Raw genomic sequence first — 17,708 nt, 5'->3', positions numbered from 1 at the left:
ACAAACTTTTCAGACACTCAAATTACTTGTATTGGATCAACTAAAGGGTTTCCATTGTTGCTGGTGTTAATTATTAATTATTAATTATTAATTATTAATTATTAATTATTATATAATCCAATATGTGGGCAATGTATTATTTAAATTGTGAATGAGATCAGGTGCGGTTTATACGAGTGAGAAGAAATTTTTATTAATGTCTTCTAAATATCCACATTAATAAGACAATCGTTTAAGATCTTTTTCTTTTTTTTATTAATATAAAAATATATAATATATTTTTTTAGAAATTTTGATTAAAAAAATATTTTTTCCAACTGGAGGGTTTTCTCAATATAAATAGTTGAAATAAATTGATGATTGAGGAAAAATTGTAAATTCTTTAGTGTTGAGGTAATCTTAAGGATTAGAAAGAAGAATATTTCAAATATGTGACTTGAATCTGTGTAATTAAGACAATGTTTTGTGAGAGTTAAATAGGAACTTCATATTTAGAGGAGGCTAAAATACCCCTCCCCTCAAAAAAAAGTCTTGGAACGGCGCTGCGCTATTTTTAGTAACCAGCCAAAAAAAAAAAAAAAAAAGATTGAAGAAAAAAAAAAGGTCCCGTAATGACGTTGATAAAATAATAGAAGTTTTTTAGAAAAGTTTCTGACGAGGGTTATTTAAATAGAATGATATATATTGAATAACAATGTCAAATTGTGAAGGTTTATAAGGTTGAATTAAAGTGGAGATAAGAGCATTGTTTGGATCTAAATGAAAAAGAAGAGAGATGCTTAAATCTACGTCATTGAAATTTTAGAAAAAGAAGAAAGTTAAAGAAAAATAAACGGGATTTTTGGCCCGCAAGCATGGAAATTGAGGATCCAGATTGAAAGAAGGAAGGAACGATGGAAGGAAGGAAGGAAGGAAGGTTGGTCATCATCATCAAACGTCATCAGTTTTGTTTGTTGTACCTATCAAGTACGGCAAACCAAGGATGATGCCGCTCAGCAGAGTAAGCCTAACAGTACCTGAAATGTCGGGTTGGATTCCGGGTTCAACAGAGAAGGAAAGCCGTTGCAAAAGAAAAGTACCTATATATATATATATATATATATTTGAAAAAAAAAAAGAAGGAACGAAATCATGGAGATGCAGGCATCAATGGAATTTTTTTTTATCATTATCTTGAAAATTTCATCTCCGTCATTGTCGTTTGTTATATTTGACAACAACGTTTTATCGGGCCGAGTAATAAATGGCCTGGAAAGCCGGCGGAAAACCTAAGAAGAGGCATCAAAGAGCGCATTTTGTTAATTTTTTTTTTTTGTTGTTACAGAAAAAAATAAAAAATAAATAAAAAAAACGGTTGGCTCTCTACATTAGACAAGTTAATGGATGACAGGCAAAAAGCAGATTTTCTTCACCACCAAAAAAAAAAAAAAAAAAGTGTTTAATTAATTAATTTTTTTTTTTTTCTTTCTCCTTTATTTTATTTTTTTTTTTTTTTACTTTCAAAAACTTTTAAATATTGGTTTTTATCATCAATAAATAGAGAGAGAGAAAAAAAAAAAAAGCAAAATCTCATGTTGGAGTTTCAAGGTTGACTTCTATTGTTTATATTAAAACGCTGATAAACACTTCCTCTTCCCGATCAACAGTTTTTATTTATTTTTTAGGGAAATCTTCGGGGGGATTTTTTTTTCTCCCCCTCTATTTATTTATTTCTATTTACTTAATTACTTAATTAATTAATCCCATTCTACCACCATCACCATCACCATCACCATCACCACCACCACAACAACAAAAACAACAACAACAACAACTACCAAAACTAGAAAATTTTTAAAGTCTTTTGATTTAAAAAAAAAAAAAAGAAAAAAAAATCAACAACAAGAATTTACTCCATATCATATTTGTTTCATTAATATCCATTAATAATCTAATAACCAAAAGAATATATATTGAAACAAAAGAGTAAATTTTTTTTTTTTTTTTTGTCGCGCTCGCTCCATTTGGCGATCTAGTTCCGTGTGTGCCATCATCTTTTCATCTTAACATATCTCGGTAGAACCAAAACAATCAGTCAACTGGCATTTCCCCCTTTTATTCTTGACTTATTCTACTAAAAGGCTTAAAATCCTTTTACATCAAACTCTTTCTCTATATACTCCTACCCTTATATCCGATGGGTCGCCGGAAAATCGACATTCTGCCTCTTGAGAATGAACGTAACCGTTCAGTGTAAGTTATTTACCATCATCACCATCATAAGCTACTTGTTATTGACACCTTCTAGAACATTTCTTAAGCGCAAGGCTGGTCTTTTCAAAAAAGCTTACGAGCTTGCTGTACTCTGCCAGGTCGACATCTCTGTCATCATATTTGGCACCAACAACCGTCTTTACGAGTTCTCTTCCACCGAACCAAGAAACATCATTTCCAGATATCAATCCGTGAGTATAATCTTTCTTTCTTTCTTTTTTTATTTTTTTTGCACGAAAACTTTCTTCTGGACTCTCTTTCATCATCTTTTCCTACTACAACTGAAGACGATTTGCTTGTCATTTGGCAGGTCAGCATGCTTTTTTCATGATTGTGTGGTGGTAGTGGTGGGATTTAAAAGTGGTGTTGCTGCTATTTTTAGAAACACAGCCTTTTTTTTTTTTTTTTTTTTTTTTGCTGCTTTACCTTTTTGCTTCCAAAATACATAAACCCCATAACTAACTAACTAACTAACTTTTTTTTTTTTTTTCATAGACATCCCCTTATGAAGCAAAACGGCTCAAGGATTATTCTCGCGATAAGTCCGATCCAAACTCAAAGCACGACGACGATGATGACGACTATGACGATGACGATGACATTGGGTCTAACCATACAAACCGTCCTTCTGCTGGCCATGGCTCAAACCACAATGCCAGTAATATCTCAACCACGGCAACACCATCACCAAATGTCACCAAGAAAAAAATAAAGACCCACTCCCGATCCTCTTCTCAAGTCTCAATCACAACAGCATCACCTCACGTCCAGCAAAATAACATCTCCGCTTCTTCCACACCTAATATTAATGCATCTTCTTTATCAAGTGATAAACTTGGAGGCCCAAGTAGTGGTGGCAATCATTCCAAGAAATCATCTCTTTCTCATATTTCCATAAAGTCTGAAGACCCTTATACTTCTGCAACTGCTCAACATCAAATTCAGCAACAGCAGCAGCAGCAGCAGCAGCAGCAGCAACAGCAGCAGCAGCAGCAACAGCAGCAACAAATTCAAGCACAACTTTATTCTGCTCATTCCATGATTCCCCAGCCATTAGCTACATCGGCTGCTTCTCTGCAACACCCCCATGCTGTTATATACCCCTCGGTTACTGATCTCCAGGACCCCAGTAGACAATCCCAGTTTTACCCTACCACTCTTTATCCATCCACATCCTCTACCATGGCCACGGCATCAGCTGCTGCAACATCATCAGCCGCAGCTATGCAACAACAGCAACAACATGTCCAGGGGTTTGCACGCATGCCTCACCAACAACAACAACAACCACAGCAGCAACAGATCCCAACTGGTATGCAACAGCATTATGCTCCACATCCTGGATATATGAATCCAATATATGCTCAACAAGTTCAGGCTCAAGCTCAAGCTCAGGCTCAAGCTCAAGCCCAAGCACAGGGCCAATTCCAGACACAAGGCCAATTCCAAGCTCAGATGCAGCAACACCCGTCACGAATTTATTCATACCGTACTAACGGAATGACGACTGCTGCACCACCCACATCAACCACCACAGCAGCCATGCCTCCTGTTTCTGCCGCTTCTGCAGCAGCAGCGGCAGCAGCAGCAGCAAATATGCATCGTTATCCTGATGGTATTATTTACAGCCGTGATATTCAAACCCAACAATATTATCAACAACAACAACAACAGCCCCAATCTTTGGCTCAAGGCCAGTCTAGTGAATCTGGAACTATTTCTGATAATAAGCCTTTTATATCTCGATCAAATGCTCCTGATGACACCTCTTCTTCATCGACCCGTACTTCTCTCACATACCCAGCCCCAGCTCTCCATCCTATCCGCACAGTCGACCATTTCATGAACCCCCGCTCATCAGCGTCCCCATCACCAATCAATGGCAAAGGCATAGGTGGTTTGACTAGTTCCACCTCGGGTACCACAGGTGGTGGACTCCACCCCAGTGGTCCCAGCATGCGACCTAAGCTCAAAGTCCAAATCCCTCTTGACCAGACACACGACGGCCAAATCACCTCGGCCGAGCGGTCAAAAGACCGTACTCTGTCGGATGACTTGCAAGACAAGTCCAAGGCAGCTGCAGCAGCTGCAGCCGCAAATGGCACCCAAGGTGGTTCTCACGGAAATGGCGGAGCCACCGGCGCAGGCGCTGCTGCTTCTTCTTCTTCCAACTCTTCGTCTAACCCCACTTCCTCTTCACAAACAGGTCTTGGCGGTGTCTCTTCGGCAAATGGGGTGGGTGGAATCGGTGCCTCTTCTTCCTCTTCTTCTTCCTCTAATAATGGTCCTCTCACTGCTTCTCTTTCCAATAGTAACTCCTCCGGGGTATACCTTCCTCCACCATCTCCTTCCAACTACCTCAACCCCAGTGCGGCTGGACTCGGCCCTCCCAACCCTTTCAGTCGGCACCCCCTTGTGTCAAATAATGGTGAGCAGACGCCGCTTTCCGCCGCACTCCCGTCTCGGGTCATGTCGGATCTTCTCCCATCACCATACCCTTATGGAGATTGGAATTTTAACGTGGCTTTCAGTGGTCCAAGTAGCAGCAGTGGCGTTTCAGCCCCCTCAACTTCTCTTGGAATTCACTCGATTACAGGTGGAAGCAGTGGTGGTGGTGGTGCTGGCACTAGCAGTTCTGGTAGCACCAACGGAGGGTCTGGTAGTAACACTAGCAGCGGTGGAAGTAATAGCACTGCAAACAATAATGGGGCTAATAGCAACAATAACAATAACAATAACAATAATAATAACAATAACAACAACAGCAGTAGCAGTAGCAGTAGCAACAATAATAGTAATAGCAACAGTCAATCAGGTCCTACAGCTTTGCCTTCCGCAACAAGTTTGACTGCTCCATACTTTAGCCTTGGTGGGCCTAGTCGTTACCATCTTGGGTCAGATATCTTGCAGTCCCCGTTGCAGTTTAATACACCAGTAGTTACAACGTCATTACAATCGCTTAGCGACACGCGTTCACCCACAACCACTTCATCATCGAGCGCTGTTGGAAACAACAGCAGCGGGTCTGCAAGTGGTTCTGGAGCAGGCCCAGAAGCAGGCCCCAGCGCAACTTCAGGAACAAGCGCTGGCGTAGATGCTAATGGTTCCAACTCGAGCTCATTAGCACAAGAATCAGAGAGTGGTAACGGTAACGACACTGAAACTATAGGTTCTACATCAGGAGCAGGGTCTAGCATTGGAGAAAGTTCAAGTGGATTGAAACGCGAGGTGCCTATTGGTGCAATTAGTCCTCCAGATCCTAAGCGAATCAAGACGTCTGGATAAAGAAATCTATAATATTGTTTTTTCGTCATTACTTTTATTTTTATGAAGAGATTGATTGAGGAATGGGGGGTTTCTTCTCTTTGAGAAGTCAAAGTCTACAACTAAAATTACAAAAATTACCAAAAAAACCGTCTACGCACACGTCCCAAAATTTTTTTTTATTCAATACACAGTCCAACATTTTACCACAATCTCCGCACATGTACCAATGACTTATGCCCAAAATTTGCTGTTTTTTATTTTTATTTTTTATTTCTTTTATTTTATTGTTTATGATGTTTATGAATTTTCTCTCTTTTTTTTTGGTTGTTTTTTAAATAGTATACGAAATGATTTTTTTATTCCCATCTATGATTATTTTATTTGTTTTTTGTAGCCGTTTAATGAAAAAGACTAATTAATGATCTTAACAAATATAACTAGAAGTATAATTTTTTTTTAATGAGTGGTTTCAAAAAGGGGGTTTGAATATCTGATATTAATACTTTTTTAAAATCTAATTCATTCCATAAGAGATAAACTGAGATTTTGGGAATTCCCAAAAAAAAAAAAAAAAAAAAAAAAAAAAAAAAGACCGTGGAACAGCAAGTACCTTGTGAAAATTTGTTGAGGAAAAGATACAGAAAGCCGTTGTACGGCTGCTGCAAGATTCCAAGACTATCAAAAGGAATATGCTTTTTATTTTTTTTTTTTGAAAAATTGCTAAAATTGCTAAAATTGCTATATAATTGCTATAATTAGTAACTTGTATCTATTTCTGGTTCTATTGAGATTTCAAAGATAAGCTTATCCGGGTATACGTTAATTAATTCTCAAATGCCATGTATAACTTTGATTTTACAAGTATCTTCGTTTAAAAGGTTGAAAAAGAAGCCATAGTGTATGCAAGGCGTTTCTATTTAACGGATAGAAGAAGAAATTAAAGAAACATTGCATTTAGCAAAATTAAAACTGAATTGATTTTAAAATTTTATTATATATTATTTTTTTTTATCCAAGGTTTCTTCCATTTGTTTGAGGTTATTTAAATGAAAGAAAAAAAAGAAGAAAAACAAAGTTATTCGAAAAGACCCGGTAGGTGCTATATTTAGATAGAGAAAAGGATGAATAAAACTACTAATTAGTAGTGATATACTACACTCCAAATTTAAAGACAAAACAAATAAAATATGCCAATTTAAAGAGACGACGAAATGAGATGAAATGAATGAAGTAAATGATTTAACAAGAAAAAAAATCATCAAAGTCCTAAACACTAAATTCAACGTAAAATATGTTTAAAAGTTATAAAAGAAATTGATTGAAAAACCTAGTTTCATGAAAGTATATGCATATAATACCTTATTGTGATTAGAATTCGGCATATATGGTTAAAATTATCGAGTTCATTATTCTCATTTTTCTTATTTTTTCATTTTTCAAGACTGTTTTGAATTTTCGGGTATGAAAGAAGAGCTATCCTTGAAGTACACTATTAAGTAGCCCTAACTTAGGGCTGATTAAGTGACAACCATGTAATGCCAGCCATAACTTAACAGTCACATTAACAGTATGAAATATCTCAGAACATATACTTGTTTTGTTAAGATGCGCCGCACAACAATTATAAAAACGGAAATTTCATTTTTATTACCCATAAGCTCGACTCGGTACCAAGGATTTCTAATCTTGTTGTCAGCAACCATTTCACTTACTCACGTGACCTAATGTTATCTACCTCTCTCGATAAATGTTCCCCTTGCTTTCGGAGATGAAAAAATTTTCACGGCAGGCCTGCTGCCCAACAGTTGTAACAAAAAAAGTGTCACAGATTTCTCTTGCGTGGCGCCCTATGTTTGTGTGTGTGTATGTGTGTGTGTGTGCAATGTACCAAGTGGTTAGGTTAGGCTTACACACACACGCACCCACTCTCTCTTTCTTTTTCCCTTTTTTTCTTCCCCCCCTTCCACCTCTTTGCCGACTGACATTCCCAGCCCCAAGCAGCATATACAGGACAGAAATTTCACACAATGAAGGTACGATTAGACATCCTTTGGTCAACCGACACTATGAATGACATGTGTGAAATGTATATATCTTATCATTTTTTATATATACTTATATCCCTTGTGCCCGATGATACCCCTTGTTAAAAGACTGACCATGGCGACTGGTGATTAAAGGAAAATATTAAAACTTGTGGATAGTTTGGATGACCTTTATACGATTTATTAGAAATTTTTTTATCAAATGTTACTGACACTACTTAAACGACAGCTATACTTTATTTAATCTATTGCAAAATTATAAAATATGAAGAGAAACTCGTAAAAAAATTTATGAAAATTTAAAGGCACAAGGGATAAGATTCATGTCAAGTCGGAAGTTTTTTATTTTAAAGACTTAAAACTAACCATAAATCTAGTTGAACATTGCGTACCCTGCCAACGGCACTCAAAAGCTTATTGAGATTGATGACGAGCACCGTCTCAAGGTCCTTTACGAGAAGCGCATGGGCCAGGAGGTCGAGGGTGACTCCCTTGGTGACGAGTTCAAGGGCTACGTCTTCAAGATCACTGGTGGTAACGACAAGCAGGGTTTCCCCATGAAGCAGGGTGTTCTCCACCCCACCCGTGTCCGCCTTTTGCTTTCCAAGGGCCACTCTTGCTACCGCCCCCGCAGAACCGGTGAGCGCAAGCGCAAGTCTGTCCGCGGCTGCATCACTGGTTCTGACCTTGCCGTCATTGCCCTTGTTGTTGTCAAGCAGGGCGACAGCGAGATTGAGGGTCTTACCAACACCCAGACCCCCAAGCGTCTCGGCCCCAAGCGTGCTTCCAACATTAGAAAGTTCTTTAACTTGACTCCTGAGGATGATGTCCGCAAGTACGTTATCCGCCGTGAGGTTGTCAAGAACGGCAAGACCTACTCTAAGGCCCCCAAGATCCAGCGTCTTGTTACCCCCAGAGCCCTCCAGCACAAGAAGGCCATTGAGGAGAGAAAGATTGCTCGCCGTGAGGCTTCCAAGCAGGCTGCCAAGGAGTACCAGCAGCTTGTTGCTCAACGCCGTGCTGAGCGTGATGCTGAGATCCTCGAGGCTAAGAAGAGAAGAGCTTCTTCCCTCAAGGCTGCCTCTGCTTCTGCTTAGACTGTTTTTCTTTTTAAATAATAAAAAAAAAAAGTATATTTGTTAGGTGATTTTTGATCTTGTATTATTGTTGTTGACATAATGGAGGGCTCTTGAAACGTTATGTGTCTTTGTTACTCTATCTCTTTATTGTATATTATATTCAATCTTTCATGCATTGAAGAGCTTGCCTTCTTCAACTTGGAAGCCCATCTTGTTGGCCATGCCAACCATTTGCTTCTCAAGGTAGTCCTCCATACCCTTTTGATCCTTACGCTCCTTATTAAAAGTAAATAGCTGGCCTAGTCTAAAGAAGTGGAATGCCAAATCTGAAAATACTACAACCAAACGGAATCTGGTGTAATCGAGCCATGCTTGCAACAGATAAATAAGTGTAGTCACTGGAGCATAAATGGTTCCCTTGTCACCCCGACTCGTCCCGTCAATCACTCCAATAGCATTGTAGTAACTAAACGCCTTACTAGCCTCATACGCCAAAATCTTGATACGGTTCACAGGTGATCCGTACATTCGATTCAAACCCATAAGCAACGACATGGTGCGGCCTAAAAACACAAGTTCAAGCGGCATTCGCGTTGCGTCCACAATAAACGTTTTCATTCTGTTGCGCATCTTTTGTTGCAACTCATACTGTGTCAGTTCCTTGTTTGTCTGGCCACCATTATAAGTCACAATGGTCTCCTCTGCACTATAAGGTCTCAACATCACAGATGACGCAAATAAATCCTCGGATCCAATACCCCAGCTCTTCATAATCTCGCGGATTCCATCGCGATCAAACAAAAACAGACATTGCCAGAGATGCGAGTATTCTCCACGAAACTTTTCAGACGTGTGTACATACAACCCATGGTCAATCAAAACAACTTGTTGCTCATCGCGCTCAAACAACTGGGCAAATATAGATGTTCCGCGGCGTTTGCGTACAATCACATTTCCTGGATGCGGGTCACAGTGCACGGCGCCCCATTCAAACACCTGTTTTGAAAAAAGCGTCAACACAGTACCAATCACACCAGCAACATCAAAATTCTGCACAATCACCTCCTTGTTGCTAAGAGGTGTGCCGTCAATCCACTCAGTCACCATAACGCGTTCTGTGCATAGCTCGCGATAAACCTTAGGCACGTAGACATCGGGGAAGTCGCCCGACCCCCATTCGCGCTCAACGTTGGCACGTGTTATTTCCGAGTTCTCCACTTCGTGGCGGAAATCAATCTCGAGCTTCATTCGCGCCGCAATGTACTTGGAAATAAAGTAAATGGGCATGTCAAATAACTTTTCATAGATCCACATCATACTCTGGTATGTCTGCAAATCCCACTCAACTTGCTTGCGAATGTCAGCATGCTGTACCTTAACTGCAACCCACTCGCCTGTACTTTGAAGCTGGGCCCGGTGCACCTGTGCAACTGAAGCGCTTGCAATCGCCTTGGGGTCAATATAAGCAAATACCTCGCTTGGCTCCTTACCAAATTCTTCGACAAAAGTCTGGCGAATTTCACTCCAAGAATCCTGGGGTGCGTTATCAAACAACTTGGCAAACTTGCGCTGGAACTCGGGAGGGAAAATACTTGCTTGCACAGCTAACGCCTGTCCCATCTTGATGTATAAACCCTTGTTAGAGATCATCAAATTGTAAATCTTCTCGGCTGTTCGCCAGTGCAATCCAGGAATATCTTTTGATTCATCAAAGTTGAGTTTGTAATCGATGGCAATACTCGTAAGTGTGTAAACTGTTTTGATTGTACGTGACAGTGCCCTAGCATTATAGTATGAATCATAAAAGTATCCCACGGTCCCGACTCCTAGTAAAACCAACAAAACTTTACCTTTTGAGCCGCCCTTCTTCTTCCCTCCAGGAGTTTTCTTTGGGCGCACTGTTTTCTTCGGAGGCTTAGGTAGCGAGTCCAAAGAAGGAGCTGCCAGATTGCGAAATGGAGCAGTCTTTTCAGTGTTAGGAACAGTCATCATTGTCCGCTGAACACCAGATCCACGCAGCCCAAGCAGGGCGTGTTGCTTCCGGGGTTTGAGTCCGGGCCGGGCTAAAGGTTTACATTTTGCAAGAATCTGAAGCCATTTTGTAGGCCTCGAAGAGAGCATTGTTTAAGTTTAAAGATAACTATAAAGATATCAAAAGATGATGCAAAATAGGGGAAAATGAATAGTGTAAACGAGAGATCAAAAGGAAAGGGAATGAAAAAAAAAAAACCTCAGAAAGTTTGAAACTGATATGAAGAAACAAGAAACAATCATTTATCTTTCGTCAGGACTAGCTTTCTTGGAGAAGCGGCATGTTACGTTAGTTACCCAACAAGATTACGGTCATGTGATATGCGTTATTCTGTTTGCGGAAAATTATCATGGAGGGGCTTTATTTTCTTCAACACCACCACATACTTTTCGAAATGACGTTTGTTTGTTGCCATAGTCCCCAGAGCAAACATGGAAGACTCCAATAGTTTTCGAGCATTGCAATGCTCATCTTCTGAAAGTCTTGATTTTGAGCGGCCATATGATTGGGACTTACTTTTTCAAGAAGCTTCTTCTATCGATGCTAAAGACGATAAAATATGGATTAACTCGCTCATTGATCGGTTTTACTGGATGGATTCGCTTTTCGAAAATGACAAGCTTAGCTTTCAAAGAACAGCATATGCACTCGATCACTGTGTTAAACTGTATTGTACACGAATAGATCTTGCTTCTCAATCAACTGTTCAATTATTAAACAATATAAATGTGTGCTTTGTAAATAATAAGCGTCGAAGACAGCCTACCGAGGTTGAGAACGATTCCGATGTTCATATGGAAAGTGATTCTGAAGATGAGATACCTCAACGACAAGAACGACGAAAAGGTAACAAAAGATCATGTACTTTAGCTCCCAATTTTGATGCCATTCGTGATAAGGCCAGGAACGAAAACACTTTCATAGGTCCTTTATATTACTATTTGCAGTCGCAGTTTAAAGAGGGTAGCGCAAAGACATTATTTTTAAACTCATTGAGTCTTGGTAGCAACGGAGCAAAAATTTTATACGGAGATGATGTTCTGCTTAATGAAAAAGTTTCACTTAAAGAAGAACGAAGAAGAGAAGAAATTCAACGAGAAATTGATTTACGTGATGCTGATGCTCCTCAAATTAATCTCCGACGAGTATATCGCAAATTTTTTCAACGAGAAGGAGATCTCGATATAGAGTACCTAACCATGTGCCCTTCTCTTCCCTATCTAGAATCGCTAGCAAAAGGAACACGCATGCATCCATTGGAACATAACCGAATCGCTACACAGGAAACAACAAATGTTGATTTTTTTGAAGAATCAACATTCGAAAGGATATCTTTTGACTATAATATGGACTGGGAGGATACCAATGACGATTATAATGATAATGATAATGATGCACAGCCTGTTGATATTGTTTCTAATGTTTTAGAAGCTCAAAGCATTTTAAATTATGAAAATTCAGGTCCTGTGGGAAATTTTGAGTTACCAACTGAGCATTGGAGGATACAAAACATTCGGTCAGCTATGACTGGAGAAGAAAGAGAATCTTTATTTTTAACTAGGTCAAGAAGAATAATAAGAAGAAGAGACAGTGAACCGATAGAGTTTATTGATTTTCTTGATAACGATGATACCCCATTTAACGAAGAAGAGATTTTTGAAGAAGGCAATGTTCAATCTCGGATACCTCTGGATAGATACCTAGCAATTCGTAATGTGTTAACTCAAATTGTTGAAACCCTTGACCAAAATAAATTTTTTAAAATGTTTTTCAGAGAAGCACCTCCTATACCAAACGAAGAGGATAGTGATGAGGTATCGTTTGACAATAATGACTATATTTATGATATTCCAGACTACAATAACTCTGTTTCTATTTCTCTTTCGGATGTTAACAACAATAATGTAACAATGCGAGAAATCAAATGCGTTAAAGATACCCCTCTCGCATATTCCAAGTTTTCTACTTATGTCAATTTTTTGGAGCTCAAGAATACCATGGATGAGTGCCTTTTGGCATCATTTGCTAGTCAAGACAAGAATGATGAGAATTGCAGAATAACCGGTTATTACCAACTTTCTGATTCATTTAATGAAATAAGCCACCAAGTAACGGCTATTTTTGAAAACGATACTGAATTAAATCCTGGTAAGCCAACCAGAGCAACATGCTTTTTGGCGCTACTCTCATTGGCAAATGACTACAGGTTGCAGTTAGATCCAACTAGATATCATGACAATGTCATTATAAAATTTCAACAAAATTAAGGAAAAATGAATTACCATATAAACAAACATTTAATAAGAAAGCTTTTAAAAATTAAATAGCCCATATTTCAAGCAAGTTATGGTATAGTTTTCAAGGCTTCTTGATGAATTTTTTTAAAATAGTAAACATCAGTTATCAATAGCATCCATTGATTAAAATTTTGGATTATTTCTTTTACTATACTAATTACTGATATTAAATTAGGCTATTATTATGATTACTGGCATTTCTTTGATTGCTCTTTTAGTGATTTGAAACTTATAGAAAAAGTTTCGCTATACTAGATCTAGTGTTGCGTTTGGACTTTTGGTGATGGGTTTTTTTATTGATTACTTAAACTAGCTCATGGAGAACTAACATGCACTATTAACTTCAGACTAGATTTTTTTCTGGTACATTTACCAATGTTTGATCGACTCGTCTTACAAATGATGCATCTCTAACCCAATAGTTTTTGAGATATGCATTAAGGAATTTAGTCATGTTCATTTCTTTAAAAAATTGGTCATATATAAGTCAGAAAAACAAAAATACATGTATCAGAATATGTAAAAAAACAGTAAATTCAAAACATTACTATTACCCAGTCTTCTCAAGATCCTGCATCTTGACAAGCTGATAATACAAACCTTCGAGCTCAATTAGTTCGCTATGAGTTCCAGATTCTGCGACACAGCCCTTGTCAATGAGATAAATAATATCTGCATTTTGAATCGTCGAGAGTCTATGTGCCACTGCAATTGTTGTTCTTCCCTTTGCAGCTTCATCTAACGCCGTTTGCACCACCTTTTCAGACTCACTGTCTAAAGCCGAGGTAGCTTCATCAAGAAGAAGCACTTTGGGATTACGTATCATAGCGCGGGCAATGGCAATGCGCTGTTTCTGACCTCCTGAAAGGAGAGTTCCCTTGGTGCCAGTATCTGTTTCATATCCCTGAGGAAGTGACATGATAAAGTCGTGAATGTTTGCCTTTTTGGCAGCATTGTATAGCTCTTCTTCAGGAACAATGGCAGCTTGTTCTTCATCCAATCCAAGCAAAATATTTTCTCGGATTGTACCGCTAAAAAGCACAGGCTCTTGCTGAACCAGACCAATGTGTTCACGGTATTTCTTAATATTAAGGGTAGTAATATCAACCCCATCAAGTAGAATTTGACCTGCAAGAGGATGATAAAATCGTTCCAGCAAACTAACTGTGGTACTTTTACCACACCCAGAAGATCCGACAAGCGCAACGTATTGACCGCGTTTAACTGTAATGTTAAGGCCCCGTAAAACAGGGACATGTAGACGTGATGGATATCTAAAGTGAACATTTTTGAATTCAATGTCACCTACAATATTTTCCAAAACATCGCCTTCTGTGGAGGTTGGATCAATTTTTGGTTGAACGTCCAAAATCTCCGCAATGTTTTGAGAAGCTTGCTGTGCTTTACCAATACTTGAAGAATACGAAAAAATATTTCCAGCACTTTGAGCACCAAAAATAACAGCAATAAAAGCTGTGAAAAACATATAAGGATTACTTTGACCCTTTCTAATTAGTGTTGCACCATACCAGAACCCAAGACCCATGATACCTGGGGAGAGACCATCTGAAAGCCCAAAAAGAATGGCAGACCGCAGCATAGTAGATCTCGAATTGGAAAGCTGGGATTCAACAGTTTGAGAGTATATCTGGCAAACATGATCTTCTTTCGTCAAAGATGCCACGGTACGGACGGCACTGACACTTTCGCATGCATATTGTCCCGATTCTTCATAAGTCTTTTTGGCTCTCTCCTCCAAGCGGAGCAAAATAAAAACGCGAAGAAACCCGCACCCGACAAGAAGAGGAACACAAGCAGTACATACTAAACCAAGACGCCAATTGATGACAATAGACATGATTATACCACTAATCAAAATGACCAAACTGTTTAGAATCTGGGAAAGTGTAACACCACCAAAACCCTCAACATTTTGACCATCCTTGGAAAGCGTAGAAGTTAAAGCACCAGTGGAGTTCTCATCTTTATCAAAAAAGGCAATATCCATTTTAAGGTAATGTTCAAAAACCTTTATTCTAATACCTCTGACCAAAACTTGTGTATGGTATGTCATAGTTCCATAAAGAATGAAAGTAACAATTAACTCGATACCTCCAAGCAAAACACAATACCCTGCGTAAACATTCACATTATGTCGCATTTGGGGATACTGGTCGGGGGTGACCATCACACTATTTAGAATTTTCCCAAAGAGAAAAGCCATTATAGGATAGCCGACACCAGCAATAGTTCCGCCCAAAATACCAAAAATAATAATCTTGTTGTAGCCCTTTGTGAATTTTAAAAGCTAAAAAACTGTTAGAATGAAGAATTTTTTTTAAAAAATAGAGATAATAACTCACAAATTTAATCAACTGAAGAACTGTTCTTTTTTCCACTTCAGTGTTAAAATAGCCCTTTTCTGTTAAATCGGCAACAACTTTTTCCGAAATTGACTGAGCTGAGCTGACTGTTTCTGTTTTAGACAACGATAAGTCTTGCTTACCACCGTTTTCACTCTGAACAGATTTTTCATCGACACTTTTAATACTGTGATTTGCAGATCCTGGATGATGATGATGATTGTGAGAATCGTTTTGTTTAATGTCTTGTGCTTTAACTAAAGAATAATAAGCACCTCTTTTTTCCAAAAGCTCATTGTGTGTTCCAGTTTCAATGATAGTACCAGAGGACAAAACAACGATTTTGTCTGCATCTTTAATAGTTGAAAGACGATGAGCAATAACAATGGTGGTGCGGTTGGTAGAAACACGGTCTAAAGCTTCTTGCACCACACCTTCTGACTTTGTGTCCAAAGCAGAGGTAGCTTCATCTAAGAGGAGAATTTTTGGTTGAGAAACGATTGCGCGAGCAATAGCAATGCGCTGTTTTTGGCCACCGGAGAGTAGGAATCCCTGTTGACCCACATTGGTATCAAGTTTTTGAGGAAGAGTTTGAATGAAATCCCATGCATTGGCTTGTTTGCAAGCATCTTCAACTAGCCTTAATTTTTCTTCATCTGATGAATTTTCATAATCAGTTCCAAGAAGACCGTAGCAAATATTTTCAAAAATGGAAACACTAAACAATGTAGGTTCTTGGGAAACAAGAGAGATGTTCCGGCGGAGCCACTTGACATTAAAAGTTGAAAGCTCAATGCCATCAAGAGTGACAGAGCCGCCTAGATAGCTGTAAAACCGTTCCAAAATGCCAATTATTGTGGATTTACCAGACCCTGATGCACCCACCAAAGCAACTGTTTCGCCAGGATTGACCAACAAATTAAACCCATTTAAAACAGTGACATTAGGCCGTGAGGGATAGGCAAAGCAAACATCACGAAATTCAATTTTTCCAACAATAGAATCCAGCTTTACGCCCTCTTCTGAGGAAGAGTCAATGACCGGAACTCGGTCAATAGTTCCAAAAATTTTTGTGGCAGCGCCAACGGATTTTCCAATAGATTGAAAAGCAGGGGCCAAATTTCCTATACTCATTGCACCAATCATGATAGAAATTGTGACTGTGATCATGGCACCTGGAGAACTTGAGCCATTGGCAATAAACCGGGATCCCTGCCAAAATGCGAGACCATAAGTCCAGTAGGCAATAGCCCACAATACACCTGCCATGACCATCATTGCTCTGCCTGCTTTTACCCCGTTCAAAAATGATTCGTTAACGCTTTCAGTGTATCCCTTTGTTAGACGAGATTGAATGCCAAAAGCGGTGGTTGTTCGAATAGAACTGAGAATGTCCTCAGCTACAGAAGAAGCTTTTGAAAAGGCGTCTAAGCCACGAATTGTGTATTTCATGAGAAAAAAGGAGCATGCACCCATAGTAAAGATGATTGCAAATGTGGTAGACAAAAGAATAAGAGAAAGACGCCAGGAACGAATGAAACTAATAATAAGGGCAGAGAAAAACGTGGAAAATCCTTGAAAAACCAGATTTACCTTTTCTGAGATACCCTCTTGAATAACGTTAATATCGGATGTGATTCTATTTGTTATTTCACCGGGGCCAATTTTGTCAAAATAAGCAATATTTTGGCGAAGAATAGCTTTTATATAATGCTCTCTAATACGAGCAGTAAGGACTTCACCACGTTCAACTGAAATAAAAGTTTGAAATGTCGAACAAGCGAGAATTCCAATCATGAGGTAAAGAAAAAAAAGGGTATTATGGTTGACACTTTTTTGAAACTCATCACCGCCTTGGTTGGTGGTTAAAAAGTGAGTAAAGTCATTAGTGATTCCACCCATGACTAAAGTAAAAAGAGGAAGAGCAGCACCGGAGATTATGGCACTGACATTGGAAGAAAATATAAGAAACAGATCGAACCGTGTAGCGTAGCGATATAATGTAAAATACGAGAAACTCTGATTTAGCTGGATAATTTGGCTTTTCAGAATTTCAATTTCTTCTTCAGTACGACCTTCAAAATTAAGTGACTTGATGTCATCGTTAGAATCGTCATCTTTTTTCTCTTTCTTTTCCTTCTTTTCCTTCTTTTTTTGTTTCTTGTCTAATTTTTCACTGTGTGATGATTTAACAAGATGGATACTGTGATGCGTTTTGTGGTCTTTTTCATGCTGATAAGATAGCGGGTGGCCGTGATTTAATTCTGGAGAATGATTTTGTTCGTCCGTGATAATAAATGAGTCCTCTTCTGGAGCAGGGCCTGCCTGCTGTTGTAGTTTGGGACTCATCAAATGGATCTATTAAGTTGTGC

The 17,708-nt window shown here is 38.8% G+C and overlaps 5 protein-coding genes across 5 annotated transcripts; 3 read left to right on the top strand and 2 right to left on the bottom strand.

The window, feature by feature from the left end:
- Positions 1-2,176: 2,176 nt before the first annotated feature.
- SAPINGB_P001815 (uncharacterized protein) lies at positions 2,177-5,538 on the top strand (the record flags this gene model as incomplete). Its single annotated transcript, XM_031996535.1, has 3 exons — positions 2,177-2,232; positions 2,288-2,444; positions 2,749-5,538. The coding sequence occupies 3 exons, from the start codon at positions 2,177-2,179 to the stop codon at positions 5,536-5,538; spliced, it is 3,003 nt and encodes a 1,000-aa protein (XP_031852426.1).
- A 2,009-nt stretch (positions 5,539-7,547) lies between these two features.
- SAPINGB_P001814 (40S ribosomal protein eS6) lies at positions 7,548-8,662 on the top strand (the record flags this gene model as incomplete). The annotated part of the gene is made up of 2 exons (XM_031996534.1): positions 7,548-7,553; positions 7,943-8,662. 2 exons carry the CDS (start codon positions 7,548-7,550, stop codon positions 8,660-8,662), a joined length of 726 nt encoding a protein of 241 aa, XP_031852425.1.
- Positions 8,663-8,812: 150 nt separating this feature from the next.
- SAPINGB_P001813 (uncharacterized protein) lies at positions 8,813-10,765 on the bottom strand (the record flags this gene model as incomplete). Its single annotated transcript, XM_031996533.1, has 1 exon — positions 8,813-10,765. The coding sequence occupies one exon, from the start codon at positions 10,763-10,765 to the stop codon at positions 8,813-8,815; it is 1,953 nt and encodes a 650-aa protein (XP_031852424.1).
- A 342-nt stretch (positions 10,766-11,107) lies between these two features.
- SAPINGB_P001812 (uncharacterized protein) lies at positions 11,108-12,943 on the top strand (the record flags this gene model as incomplete). Its single annotated transcript, XM_031996532.1, has 1 exon — positions 11,108-12,943. The coding sequence occupies one exon, from the start codon at positions 11,108-11,110 to the stop codon at positions 12,941-12,943; it is 1,836 nt and encodes a 611-aa protein (XP_031852423.1).
- Positions 12,944-13,523: 580 nt separating this feature from the next.
- Positions 13,524-17,685, bottom strand: SAPINGB_P001811 (uncharacterized protein; the record flags this gene model as incomplete). The annotated part of the gene is made up of 2 exons (XM_031996531.1): positions 13,524-15,281; positions 15,337-17,685. 2 exons carry the CDS (start codon positions 17,683-17,685, stop codon positions 13,524-13,526), a joined length of 4,107 nt encoding a protein of 1,368 aa, XP_031852422.1.
- Positions 17,686-17,708: the final 23 nt, after the last annotated feature.

The sequence above is a fragment of the Magnusiomyces paraingens genome, assembly GCF_902498895.1.
Source record: "Magnusiomyces paraingens strain CBS 517.90 genome assembly, contig: contig2, whole genome shotgun sequence".
In the NCBI taxonomy this organism is placed as follows: Eukaryota; Fungi; Ascomycota; class Dipodascomycetes; order Dipodascales; family Dipodascaceae; genus Magnusiomyces; species Magnusiomyces paraingens.
The sequence above is the reverse complement of the archived record's forward strand: the minus strand, read 5'-3'. Positions and strand labels throughout refer to the sequence as shown.